Source organism: Choloepus didactylus, chromosome 5 (genome assembly GCF_015220235.1).
Source record: "Choloepus didactylus isolate mChoDid1 chromosome 5, mChoDid1.pri, whole genome shotgun sequence".
Taxonomy (NCBI): Eukaryota; Metazoa; Chordata; class Mammalia; order Pilosa; family Megalonychidae; genus Choloepus; species Choloepus didactylus.
In genome coordinates this window covers 55,986,297-56,001,324 of record NC_051311.1, presented here as the reverse complement: position 1 = coordinate 56,001,324, position 15,028 = coordinate 55,986,297, and the positions used below count along the sequence as shown (strand labels likewise).

General features: G+C 40.7%; 1 protein-coding gene across 6 annotated transcripts in view; it reads right to left on the bottom strand.

Annotated features, from left to right (window-relative positions):
* LOC119534065 (solute carrier family 23 member 2-like) overlaps positions 1-15,028 on the bottom strand; it is a 58,205-nt gene that overhangs the window by 24,669 nt on the left and 18,508 nt on the right. For all 6 annotated transcript variants that reach the window (XR_005216948.1, XM_037836101.1, XM_037836102.1 and 3 more), the window contains one exon: positions 2,324-2,483. Coding sequence is in view for 5 of the 6 variants with exons in the window: in XM_037836101.1 (XP_037692029.1) it covers positions 2,324-2,483 (160 nt within the window). In the remaining variant the exon portion in view is untranslated. The remainder of the gene's footprint in view (positions 1-2,323; positions 2,484-15,028) is intronic.

Below are 15,028 nucleotides of genomic sequence, written 5' to 3'. Positions count from 1 at the left end.
ATGTTGTTGAGTACGTGAAATAGCTGCAACTTGCATATACTTCTGGTAGGAGCACAGATTGGAACAACCACTTTGGAAAACTATTTGGTAGTGCCTACCAAAGCTGAACACATGCATACCCTATGACTCAACAATTCTACTCCTGATCACATATACAACAAAATATGCATATATGTTCACCTAAAGATAAGTACACAGCTGTTCATAGCGGCACCATTCATTACAGCCGATATCTGGGAACCACCCATAGCTTGGATCGGTGCAGAATAGATAAGTAAATTGTGATGTATTTATATAACAGAACACTTTTCAGCAAAGAGAATGAATGATCACATAACAATATGGAAAAATCTTGCACACACAATGTTGAATGAAGGAAGCCAAACACAAATGAGTATGTACTGAGTGGTTCCATATGTAAAGTTGAAAAACAGATGAAACTAATCTATGCTATTAGAAGTCAGGACAGTGGTTATCTGGGGGGCCGGGGGTGGGGGTTGGAGGGTGACTGGAAGGAGACATGAGGGGGGCATCTGGGGTGTTGGTAATGTTATGTTTCTCGTTCCAGATGCTGATTACATGGGTAAGTTCAACTTGTGGAAATCTATTGTGCTCTTTTCTGTATGTTTGCTAAACTTAAAAAGTTTATTTAAAAAGATACAAGGGAGAAAAAATTAAACAAGAGCAACATTATCAAACAAATAGTAGTATTGTTATCCATTTAAATGTTTTGTCAATTCTAGTCTTTCTCACTGGTCAAATATTGGTAGGAGTATAATCTTGTTATCACGGTACCTGTCTTCACTATTCCTTTGTGTTTCATATAACCTCATATAACTAACAAGGTTATGAGGATGGTGAACACGGATCAGGGTGGGTTGCAGGACGGACTTCAGCTGGGCTAAGGCTTGTTAGCACGGCCCCTTGGGGATATCTAGGGAACTTCATAGCCCTGAGTTCAAGAATGCCCTTGTTCCAGTTTCAGGAGACTAGGAGAGGAAGGAGCAGTGCTGATGGTGATAAAGGAGGGCTGTATTCATAGCTGAGCAGACTACATTCTACTGGAACCCCACCATCCTGCTGCAGAGGAAGTAGTCCCTGGCATAGCCCCAGGCCAGCCACAGGAAGTGCTGCTCCTGGCTTAGGTTTTTAAGGTTGAGCTGGGAGGGAGAAGGTTGGGCTTCCTAAAGTTCTCAAGTGACCTTCACTCTCTGATATAGTTCCATCTACAACTGTGCACCACCCATGCCCTGAGCACCACACCTCCCCACACCCCCCAGATGAGGATATTGGGATCTGTAAGGTATCACGTCTGTTGTCTCTGAGGGTGTGGCTCATCTCTCTGCCAAGAATCCTGAGTGCGCTGCTTTCCTTCTGCATCAATTAGATAAGCAAATTCTGGAGTCTTGCCAAATTTCAGAACCTGCTTCAAGGCCATCAATTCCTTTCCCCTGATGATACAAATTGAATTCAGCAAGGGTCAGGTTTTATGGTAGATAAGCACAGGGACACAATTGTCCAAAGTGGGCAGATAGGCAGGCAGTGCCCACTCAACAAATGGTGCTGAGCCAGGTCCTACTTTTTAGTTTTCCCATGAATCTGAGCCTGTTATGGACTTTTGACAATATTGTGCTAACACATCTATGAAAAACTCCTAGTAGAGTGGCTGGAAAATTCCAAGTACTCAGTAACATAATCTGTTGTTGCTACTATCATCATCATCATCATCACCACCATGATGTATGTCTGTCTCTTCCATAAAAGACTAGGTTTCTGTGAAGGTAAGCCTTGATTTATTCCTCATTGAATTTCCAGCACTTTTCACAATGCTGAAGACTTGGAAGGGGTTCAACAAAGGCTATTTGATGAATTAATATAAAACAGGGGTACTATCCCTTGCTCTCCCTGTCTCCCTGGACTGGCTGGGTAAATGCTTGAGCTCTGCCTCCTTTAAATATATGAGAATGTTTCCAAATAAACTTATTTTCACTCCCCATCCTCTCCACCCCAGCAGCCCCAATCACTCTCTTGCTCATCCCCTGTTTTGTTTTCTTTCTGCACATTGCTCCCTGAAATTTTCCTTTTCTATTTACTTATTGGAATATTTCTTTATCTCCAGCCCCACACCGCACCCCACCATGTATATACGTTAGAATGTTAGCTCCGTGAGGGCAGAATCCTTGTCTCTTTTATCTACAGTAGTATTTTAAAACCCAGGACCTTGCCTGGCATGGAGTACAGCATGTTTTTGAACAAAGAAATAAACTCAGGGTCCCCTATTGAGTACATCTCTGCTCCTCCCACCCAGCCCCTCACCCCGTACCTCTCGTAGCCTCTTCTGCCATTCCTCAGTGAATTCAGGAGAGTCGGCATCCACCTGGGTGGCATTGAATGTCCACTCGGGGCACTTCCAGGAGGGAAGGGAGAGCATGGCCAGGGAGGGTGCCAAAAAGGAAAATGTCCCTCCCTGGAGAATGGGCAGCCTGGGGGAGGAGAAAGGATGAAGTTACCCATGAGATCCTCAGGCACTGGACTGGCACTGGCTGGGGCTGCTCTGTAACCAAATTAAGAATTAACAAATGATTATGATCACTGAATCATTATATAGATGTTTTTCTTTCTACATTGTAGAATATACTGAAGTTAATACCTGAAATTACTGAAACTCAACTAGTCTCAGCCCTGTTTATACTGTCGTAATGGTCATTCTAGCCTGGTCTCAGCCCTGTGTAAACTTATTGTTGTAATGGCAACAACTCCATCCCCCCTCATTTGAATCCATAAAAATCTTGAACTCCTTAGACTCGGGGAAGCAGATTTTGGGGCCTATATGCCATCTGATCTCTTTCTTTGCTTATAGCAATAAACTCTTCCTCTCTCTGAAACTCCGGGGTCAGAGATTGACTGTTGTGCGCATCGGGCAGAGAAGCCCATATCTGTTTGGCATCAGCTCAACCCCAAGTCCTAGTACTGTTTAGAGGCAACACATGGCTCCTGCTCTCCTCAGTTTGGACAGAGCTCCTGCCAAGCTCTGAATCAGACCCATGAAGTTTGAACAGGTGGGAGAAGTGGGCAGGGGAAAAGACAACCAGACCTGACCACAGTCCTGCAGATCCAAACCCAGGAGAAGAGAGTCAGGTGCTGGGAAACAACTTGCAGACAGTACAGAGCACAGCGAACATGCTTAGTGAGTGTCATTCTCTACCCCAGAGGATCCTAGCCATACCCCAAGATCGAAGCACAGCTCACACGTACGCAGTTCCCATCTCCTAATCCCCAACAACTAATTCCCCCACTGTGAAGGCAGGCACAGCCCAACATCTGGGTTGCCAGATCCCTTTGTCTCTTCAAAAATGAACAGCAACCCCAGACCTCTACCTTCAGGCTCCTTTTTATCTCATGGAGGGAACAGGTTTGAGGCCAATTAGCAGGTATGTCCCCTGCCCAGGTCCTGTCATACCTGGTCAGCTTCTTATTCTGGCCTCTGTGAAAACTGTGGCTACCTGACCTGCCTTTCCTTTGAGGTAAACACAACCTGATAGGTCAAATTCCAACAATCCTCTCTAATGAGATGGTCAGGAGCTCTCAAGGCTTACCTGTCTGTCCACCCTGGGGAGCAGGACATTGGAACCTTGATTATATTTGTCACTATGGCCTACTTGGTTTAGCTATTTTTTCTTAAAACTAGAAGGGTGTTTTTGAACTCAGGACTTCATAGAGACAGCAAAAAGAATTATTCTTGAGAATGACTGAGCATGTTTTAGGTAAGGAATATATAAGGTTATGAAAGAGTTTTGTTGCTTAAGTGGCCTTTGGACCCTGGCTAAACATTAGAATCAGCAATGTCTGGGCATCACCCCAGACGGGTTAAAACAGACCAGGAGTGGGCCCAGGCCTGGGGAGGATTCAAAGTTCTCGGTGATTCTAATGTGCAGCCAGAGTTGAGAACAATTAACCTGAATTCCTAAGTCTAGACCAACGAAGCTCCGAAATAGAGTGAATACATTGTTCAAGAAGGGTTGGAACACAGAGGTGCTGTTTCTCAAATTATGTGTATGTCTGTGTGTGTGTGTGTGTGTGTGTGTGTGTGTGTGTGTGTAACTTTAAAATTTATCTTCAAGAACAAGATTAATTTTTTCCACTGATTTGCTTCCATGTGTTTTTTTGTATCCTACCTTTAGGTTCACACAAAGTATGAATAAATTCTTCCTAAATTATTCTATGGTCAGTGTCATAACTCCTTTTGTTTCTTGACTAGTTATATTTTCAAAGTCTTAAGGTAGTCTTTAACTACAATTCTCTATATAGATTTCTTGCATTTCTTCCAGTTTTTCTTTCGTGTATCTTCCTGTTACAGTTTGGGATATGTGCATTCAGTATTGTTAGGCTTTAATTGTTCAATGTACTTCTTACCTTATATGGTGACCTTAATTTGGTACATTGTAATTAATTTGATCTGTCACCATGATGGCAATCCCTGTCTACTTTTTTATTTGCCCCTGGGGGTGATTCACTATTATTCTGCTTATGTCTTCTGTGACTGAAATGTGTTTCTTTTAAACCATAGATTGCTGATTCAAAAAACAACAACTCATAAATTTTAGAGAAAGAAGAAGCCTTTGAAACTTATCCAGTCTGGCCTTGTCATTTCATAGATAGGGGATCAGGGGCCCAAGTTCATAAAGTTAACCAGTGGCAGAATCAGGACCAGCACTCGGGATCTGCATGTCTACAAAGAGGTCAGCAAGTCCTATAAAGGGCAGGGAAGAGTTTGGGGTGATTTACGGAGATGGGTGCTCTCAGGGTAACTTGGAGAATGATTAAATACATTGGTCATGCTTCATCTCAAATTCCGTCAAAACACCTAGTGAATGCTCAAAATGCAAAACTTGGCAGCATTCTAAAGGAAAAATGGAAATTCAAGCATTATTTCTACAAATTGCATCATTGATAAACATGATTGAGGAGCATATTTTGGGTTATGTGACACATGCTTTACCTTCTCAACCAGAGCTTGACATATGACCAAACTGATTACCTATATTAAGTCCATGGCTACACTGCCATGAAAAAACAAGCCCTCCATTCCACCCTGTCCTATCTTTTCTTGAGTCCCTAATCTTAATATGAGTAAGAATCACCTGGGGATTCTGTGAAAATTTCCAGAATCTTAATAGGTTCTGACCTTTTGGTGGATCTGGGTAAAGGCCCAGAAAGATGCATTTTTAACAAGCACTTCATAAGCTTCTAAAACAGGTGGTCCAGATCCACACTGATCAGAATTTTGAGTTTCCTAGTCCCTTAACAAAAAGTACAAATGGGTGGAGAGGAGAAGAGTGCTGGAAATTGTCCAGGCTGAAGGAAGTGAGTAGTACTTTCCCTGATCACCCTGTCTAAAGAAGCACTACAAACGGTAGTGAACTCTTCAGCATGGACTGAGAAACTAGCAATTGTCAGGCCTGGCAGCTACAGGAATATAAGCTAAGCATCCCAAACTAAGTGAGGGGCTGTGTCTACCACCGGAACTGAAAGTTTAGATCGGACGGGAAGAGGCTGTCAGCACCAAATGGATAGACGGTAAGGAGAACTGAGAACATTCTAGTCACCTTCTCTGTTGGACACTCTGACTAGATAAAGCTCTCCCAAATAAAAAAATAAATTAACAGAAAACTGAACATAACTTGGGCTTGCACAAAATCCCACAGTAAAAGGGAAAAGTTTTCCTGCTCTGAAGACTTAAGGGAAGACTTTTCTGTAAGAAACAAGTGACTATTGTTTGGTATTCTCAAAAAATATAAAAGAATACACAGCCACATTATAGATTAACTTGGGGTAATATTTAAAAAAAAAAAAAAAACTTAATAGGAGACAAATGATGACTTGAAAAATGAGACATATAAAACATTCCCTGATAGGAAAATTCAATATTATACAGGTCAATTAAACCAAGTTAATCTATAAATGCAAATAAGGTCAGATGCAATTGAAATAAAAAAATGCCAATGAGATTATTTTATTTAATAAAATGCTTTTAAAATTCATCTGGAAAAATAAAAAATTAGAATAACTTAAAAAGATTTTTAAAGGAAAGGATAATAAGGGGAAATATGCCAAACCAGATAAAAATTCTCTACAAAGTTTTTAATTTTAAAATAGTGTGATACTGGTGGAAGACATAACAAAGAGATTAATGGCAGAAAACAGTAGCCCTGAAAAAGATAGACCTTAGAACATATAAGAACTTAATATGTGATGATAAAGTATTGATTCGTAATGAGGAATGGATGGTTTATTCAACAAATGATACTGAGAAAATTGGTATTTTTGGAGAAAGCAATAAATTTAAAGCTTCACTTCATACAATACACCTAAATAAATTCCAGATGAATTCAAAAATGAAACTAAAAAATCTAAAGACACACAAGTACATTTTTAAAAAGGTAATATTTATCTTTTCTATTAGATAGGTAAAGAATTTCTAAGCCTAAAAGTAGTTTAAGAGATAGCAAAAGAAAACAGAAAATCTTTTGTAAAACATAAAACCATGTAAACATAGAACTGTTGATATGGCAAAAATACATTAATCAAAATTCAAGACATACTAGAAAATGTTTATAGCAATTAACAAAGTTTTAACTTTCTTAGCATATAAAGAATCCCTTGTAAATAAGAAAACATTGACTTCTGTATAAAAATGCCAGATTGCACGTTTGTCCCCTCTTTAAACTCCACCAAAATGACATTATATTTTAGGAGAATAATGCATAAGGGTAAAGAGAACAGAGTAGGAAACAATTGTAAAAAAAAAAAAAAAAAAAAAAAAAAAAAAAAAATTGGGGAAGCTGAAAAGCAGATGGAGAGTGGTAACTGATCTAATAGCCCTGAGGAAGATGACGCCTACGCTAACAATAGTTAAAACTGTATTATGCTGAAAAACTCCCAGTCTCAGGAATTGGTTAAACCAGATACTTCTGGAAGTAGGTATAAATGCAGAGCTAAAAGCAGGTTGCAATTCTTTTTAAGAACCAGTCAGGTGACTGTCCTTCCCCCATCTTGACAAAAGATAAAGCAACGTGTCTGGACTACAAGAAAACAGGCACAGTTGACGTGGGGATACCATCCCACTTCACATCCCAGGAAGTGAGGGAATTAAGTTAGTATATACATACTGATCACCAAAATCTCCAGTTAGCTTTCCCACTCAGCCTCCACAACAGTGCCAGCCAGGCCTTTACCCTCCAGGCAACAGACTGAAAGTTCCTTTTCTAAAGAATGTGACATCCCAAGAGAAAAACCAAAGGATGAGGAAATGTAAGCTTCTCTAGCTAGAATACTGTGCCACTATTTAAGACTAAGTGTGAATTGCAGCCCCTGCAGTTACACCCCTGTAACACCATGCTGTGAAGCTCAAGGTCAAGGAGACCAATCTTAATTCATAGATTTAATTCATAGACCCCACTCTTAAATATAAGCAGACTTACAGGATCACCAGACAACTGAGGGAATAGGAATGAAAGGGACAGTAATAAACAGATGAAAGCAACTTCTCCTGCAGAAAGACAAAAACTGTTAAAAAATCACTCTCATTTCTGTCTTTGAGAGGTAGAAGAAGATTTTGCATCCATAAAACAAAAGCAAAATGCATTAAAAAGTAATATTTAGAAAACAAAAAAAGCTCTTAAAATACGATAGTAGGTGCTGGGACAACTGGATGGTGACATGCAAAATAATAAATTTGGGTCCCTCCCTCACATCAGATTTCAAAACTAATTGAAAATGGATCAAATACCTAAATGTAAGAGCCAAAACACTTAGAAGGAAAAATAGGTATAAATCTGTGTAACCTTAGATTAAGCAACAGTTTCTTAGATATGACACCAAAAACACAAGCAATGCAATAATTTTTTTTTAAATTTGATTTCATCAAAATTTTAAACTTTTGTGGGTCAAAGGACACCATATAGAAGATGAAAAGATAATCTAAATAATGGTAGAAAATATTTGTAAGTCATATATCTGATAAGAGTCTAGTATACAGAATATATAAAGAACTCTTATAACTCAACAATAAAAAGACAAATAACCCAGTTTAAAAATTAGCAAAGGATCTGAATAGACACTTCTCCAAAGAAGACATACAAATTGCTAATGAGCACACGAAAAAATGTTTATCATCATTGGTCACTAGGTAAATGCAAATTAAAAAATCACAAAGAGATACCACTTCATATCTACTAGGATGGCTATAACAATACAATTTTTTTAAATGACAATAACAAGTGTTGCCAAGGATGTGGAGAAATTTGAACCCTCATATATTGCCAGTGGGAATGTGTGGAAAACAGTTTGGCAGTTCCTCAAAAGTTAAACATAGAATTACCATATGACTCAGCAATTCCATTTCTAGGTATATACCTGAAAGAACTGAGAATATATATCCCCATAAAAACTTGTACAGAATTATTCATAATAGCCAAAAAGTGGAAACAACTCAAATGTCCATCAACTGATGAGTGGATAAACAAAATGTGATATATCCATACGATAGAATATTATTCAGTCATAAAAAGGAATGAGAGGCGGGGCAAGATGGCGGACTGGTGAGCTGTATGTTTTAGGTACTCCTCCAGGGAAGTAGGTAGAAAGCCAGGAACTGTGTGGACTGGACACCGCAGAGCAATCTGACTTTGGGCACACTTCATACAACACTCATGAAAACGTGGAACTGCTGAGATCAGCGAAATCTGTAAGTTTTTGTGGCCAGGGGACCCGCACCCTCTCTGCCAGGCTCAGTCCCGTGGGAGGAGGGGCCGTCAGCTCCGGGAAGGAGAAGGGAGAACTGCAGTGGCAGCTCTTATCAGAAACTCATTCTACTGATCCAAACTCCAACCATAGATAGACTGAGATCAGACACCAGAGAATCTGAGAGCAGCCAGCCGAGCAGAGAGGAGACAGGCATAGAAAAAAACAGCACAAAAAACTCCAAAATAAAAGCGGAGGATTTTTGGAGTTCTGGTGAACATAGAAAGGGGAAGGGCAGAGCTCAGGCCCTGAGGCTCATATGCAAATCCCGAAGAAAAGCTGATCTCTCTGCCCTGTGGAACTTTCCTTAATGGCCCTAACTGCTTTGTCTCTTAGCATTTCAATAACCCATTAGATCTGTGAGGAGGGCCCTTTTTTTTTTTTCTTTAATACTTTTTTCTTTTTCTAAAACAATTACTCTAAGAAACCCAATACAGAAAGCTTCAAAGACTTGCAATTTGGGCAGGTCAAGACAAGAGCAGAACTAAGAGAGCTCTGAGACAAAAGGCAATAATCCAGTGGCTGAGAAAATTCACTAAACACCACAACTTCCCAAGAAAAGGGGGGTGTCCGCTCACAGCCATCATCCTGGTGGACAGGAAACACTCCTGCCCATCACCAGCCCCATAGCCCAGAGTTTCCCCAGACAATCCAGTGTGATGGAAGTTCTTCAAATAACAGGCACACACCACAAAACTGGGCATGGACATTAGCCTTCCCTGCAACCTCAGCTGATTGTCCCAGAGTTGGGAAGGTGGAGCAGTGTGAATTAACAAAGCCCCATTCAGCCATCATTTCAGCAGACTGGGAGCCTCCCTACACAGCCCAGCAGCCCAGAACTGCCCTGGGGGGACGGCACTCACCTGTGACATAGCACAGTCATCCCTCAACAGAGGACCAGGGGGCGCACGGCCTGGAAGAGGGGCCCACTTGGAAGTCTCAGGAGCCATACGCCAATACCAAGGACTTGTGGGTCAGTGGCAGAGACAAACTGTGGCAGGACTGAACTGAAGGATTAGACTATTGCAGCAGCTTTAAAACTCTAGGATCACCAGGGAGATTTGATTGTTAGAGCCACCGCCCCCCTCCCTGACTGCCCAGAAACATGCCCCATATACAGGGCGGGCAACACCAACTACACACGCAAGCTTGGTACACCAATTGGACCCCACAAGACTCACTCACCCACTCACCACTAAGGCAAAGCAGGGGAGAACTGGCTTGTGGAGAACAGGTGGCTCGTGGATGCCACCTGCTGGTTAGTTAGAGAAAGTGTACTCCATGAAGCTGTAGATCTGATAAATTAGAGATAAGGACTTCAATTGGTCTACAAATCCTAAAAGAACCCTATCAAGTTCAGCAAATCCCAAGAGGCCAAAAACAACAGAAAATTATAAAGCATATGAAAAAAACAGACGATATGGATAACCCAAGCCAAAGCACCCAAATCAAAAGATCAGAAGAGAGACAGCACCGAGAGCAGCTACTCAAAGAACTAAAGATGAACAATGAGACCATGGTACAGGATACAAAGGATATCAAGAAGACCCTAGAAGAGCATAAAGAAGACATAGCGGGGGCAAGATGGCAGACTGGTGAGCTGTATGTTTTAGTTACTCCTCCAGGAAAGTAGGTAGAAAGCCAGGAACTGCGTGGACTGGACACCACAGAGCAATCTGACTTTGGGCATACTTCATACAACACTCATGAAAACGTGGAACTGCTGAGTTCAGCAAAATCTGTAAGTTTTTGTGGCCAGTGGACCCGCGCCCCTCCCTGCCAGGCTCAGTCCCGTGGGAGGACGGGCTGTCAGCTCCGGGAAGGAGAAGGGAGAACTGCAGTGGCAGCCCTTATCAGAAACTCATTCTGCTGATCCAAACTCCAACCATAGATAGACGGAGACCAGACACCAGAGAATCTGAGAGCAGCCAGCCCAGCAGAGAGGAGACAGGCATACAAAAAAAACAACACGAAAAACTCCAAAATAAAAGCGGAGGATTTTTGGAATTCTGGTGAACATAGAAAGGGGAAGGGCAGAGCTCAGGCCCGAGCTCAGGCCCTGAGGCGCATATGCAAATCCCGAAGAAAAGCTGATCTCTCTGCCCTGTGGACCTTTCCTTAATGGCCCTGGTTGCTTTGTCTCTTAGCATTTCAATAACCCATTAGATCTCTGAGGAGGGCCCTTTTTTTTTTTTTCTAATCCTTTTTTCTTTTTCTAAAACAATTACTCTAAGAAGCCCAATACAGAAAGCTTCAAAGACTTGCAATTTGGGCAGGTCAAGTCAAGAGTAGAACTAGGAGAGCTCTGAGACAAAACGCAATAATCCAGTGGCTGAGAAAATTCACTAAACACCACAACTTCCCAAGAAAAGGGGGGTGTCTGCTCACAGCCATCATCCTGGTGGACAGGAAACACTCCTGCCCATCGCCAGCCCCATAGCCCAGAACTGCCCCAGACAACCCAGTGTGACGGAAGTGCTTCAAATAACAGGCACACACCACAAAACTGGGTGTGGACATTAGCCTTCCCTGCAACCTCAGCTGATTGTCCCAGAGTTGGGAAGGTAGAGCAGTGTGAATTAACAAAGCCCCATTCAGCCATCATTTCAGCAGACTGGGAGCCTCCCTACACAGCCCAGCAGCCCAGAACTGCCCTGGGGGGACGGCACTCACCTGTGACATAGCACAGTCATCCCTCAACAGAGGACCCGGGGTGCACAACCTGGAAGAGGGGCCCACTTGCAAGTCTCAGGAGTCATACGCCAATACCAAGGACTTGTGGGTCAGTGGCAGAGACAAACTGTGGCAGGACTGAACTGAAAGATTAGACTATTGCAGCAGCTTTAAAACTCTAGGATCACCAGGGAGATTTGATTGTTAGAGCCGATCCCCCCTCCCTGACTGCCCAGAAACACGCCCCATATACAGGGCAGGCAACACCAACTACACACACAAGCTTGGTATACCAATTGGACCCCAAAAGACTCACTCCCCATTCACCAAAAAGGCTAAGCAGGGGAGAACTGGCTTGTGGAGAACAGGTGGCTCGTGGACGCCACCTGCTGGTTAGTTAGAGAAAGTGTACTCCATGAAGCTGTAGATCTGATAAATTAGAGATAAGGACTTCAATTGGTCTACAAACCCTAAAAGAACCCTATCAAGTTCAGCAAATCCCAAGAGGCCAAAAACAACAGAAAATTCTAAAGCATATGAAAAAAACAGACGATATGGATAACCCAAGCCCAAGCACCCAAATCAAAATATCAGAAGAGACACAGCACCTAGAGCAGCTACTCAAAGAACTAAAGATGAACAATGAGACCATAGTAAGGGAGACAAAGGAAATCAAGAAGACCCTAGAAGAGCATAAAGAAGACATTGCAAGACTAAATAAAAAAATGGATGATCTTATGGAAATTAAAGAAACTGTTGACCAAATTAAAAAGATTCTGGACACTCATAGTACAAGACTAGAGGAAGTTGAACAACGAATCAGTGACCTCGAAGATGACAGAATGGAAAATGAAAGCATAAAAGAAAGAATGGGGAAAAAAATTGAAAAAATCGAAATGGACCTCAGGGATATGATAGATAATATGAAAAGTCCAAATATAAGACTCATTGGTGTCCCAGAAGGGGAAGAAAAGGGTAAAGGTCTATGAAGAGTATTCAAAGAAATTGTTGGGGAAAACTTCCCAAATCTTCTAAACAACATAAATACACAAATCATAAATGCTCAGTGAACCCCAAATAGAATAAATCCAAATAAACCCACTCCGAGACATATACTGATCACACTGTCAAACACAGAAGAGAAGGAGCAAGTTCTGAAAGCAGCAAGAGAAAAGCAATTCACCACATACAAAGGAAACAGCATAAGACTAAGTAGTGACTACTCAGCAGCCACCATGGAGGCGAGAAGGCAGTGGCACGATATATTTAAAATTCTGAGTGAGAAAAATTTCCTGCCAAGAATACTTTATCCGGCAAAGCTCTCCTTCAAATTTGAGGGAGAGCTTAAATTTTTCACAGACAAACATATGCTGAGAGAATTTGCTAACAAGAGACCTGCCCTACTGGAGATACTAAAGGGAGCCCTACAGACAGAGAAACAAAGAAAGGACACAGAGACTTGGAGAAAGGTTCAGTACTAAAGAGATTTGGTATGGGTAAAATAAAGGATATTAATAGACAGAGGGGAAAAATATGACAAACATAAACCAAAGGATAAGATGGCTGATACAAGAAATGCCTTCACGGTTATAACGTTGAATGTAAATGGATTAAACTCCCCAATTAAAAGATATAGATTCGCAGAATGGATCAAAAAAAATGAACCATCAATATGTTGCATACAAGAGACTCATCTTAGACACAGGGACACAAAGAAACTGAAAGTGAAAGGATGGAAAAAAATATTTCATGCAAGCTACAGCCAAAAGAAAGCAGGTGTAGCAATATTAATCTCAGATAAAATAGACTTTAAATGCAGGGATGTTTTGAGAGACAAAGAAGGCCACTACATACTAATAAAAGGGGCAATTCAACAAGAAGAAATAACAATCGTAAATGTCTATGCACCCAATCAAGGTGCCACAAAATACATGAGAGAAACACTGGCAAAACTAAAGGAAGCAATTGATGTTTCCATAATAATTGTGGGAGACTTCCACACATCACTCTCTCCTATAGATAGATCAACCAGACAGAAGACCAATAAGGAAATTGAAAACCTAAACAATCTGATAAATGAATTAGATTTAACAGACATATACAGGACATTACATCCCAAATCACCAGGATACACATACTTTTCTAGTGCTCATGGAACTTTCTCCAGAATAGATCATATTCTGGGACATAAAACAAGCCTCAATAAATTTAAAAAAATTGAAATTATTCAAAGCACATTCTCTGACCACAATGGAATACAATTAGAAGTCAATAACCATCAGAGACTTAGAAAATTCACAAATACCTGGAGGTTAAACAACACACTCCTAAACAATCAGTGGGTTAAAGAAGAAATAGCAAGAGAAATTGCTAAATACATAGAGACGAATGAAAATGAGAACACAACATACCAAAACCTATGGGATGCAGCAAAAGCAGTGCTAAGGGGGAAATTTATAGCACTAAACACATATATTAAAAAGGAAGAAAGAGCCAAAATCAAAGAACTAATGGATCAACTGAAGAAGCTAGAAAATGAACAGCAAACCAACCCTAAACCAAGTACAAGAAAAGAAATAACAAGGATTAAAGCAGAAATAAATGACATAGAGAACAAAAAAACAATAGAAAGGATAACTATCACCAAAAGTTGGTTCTTTGAGAAGATCAACAAGATTGACAAGCCCCTAGCTAGACTGACAAAATCAAAAAGAGAGAAGACCCATATAAACAAAATAATGAATGAAAAAGGTGACATAACTGCAGATCCTGAAGAAATTAAAAAAATTATAAGAGGATACTATGAACAACTGTATGGCAACAAACTGGATAATGTAGAGGAAATGGACAATTTCTTGGAAACATATGAACAACCTAGACTGACCAGAGAAGAAATAGAAGACCTCAACCAACCCATCACAAGCAAAGAGATCCAATCAGTCATCAAAAATCTTCCCACAAATAAATGCCCAGGGCCAGATGGCTTCACAGGGGAATTCTACCAAACTTTCCAGAAAGAACTGACACCAATCTTACTCAAACTCTTTCAAAACATTGAAGAAAATGGAACACTACTTAACTCATTTTATGAAGCTAACATCAATCTAATACCAAAACCAGGCAAAGATGCTACAAAAAAGGAAAACTACCGGCCAATCTCCCTAATGAATATAGATGCAAAAATCCTCAACAAAATACTTGCAAATCGAATCCAAAGGTACATTAAAAAAATCATACACCATGACCAAGTGGGGTTTATTCCAGCCATGCAAGGATGGTTCAACATAAGAAAATCAATCAATGTATTACAACATATTAACAAGTCAAAAGGGAAAAATCAATTGATCATCTCAATAGATGCTGAAAAAGCATTTGACAAAATCCAACATCCCTTTTTGATAAAAACACTTCAAAAGGTAGGAATTGAAGGAAACTTCCTCAACATGATAAAGAGCATATATGAAAAACCCACAGCCAGCATAGTACTCAATGGTGAGAGACTGAAAGCCTTCCCTCTAAGATCAGGAACAAGACAAGGATACCCGCTGTCACC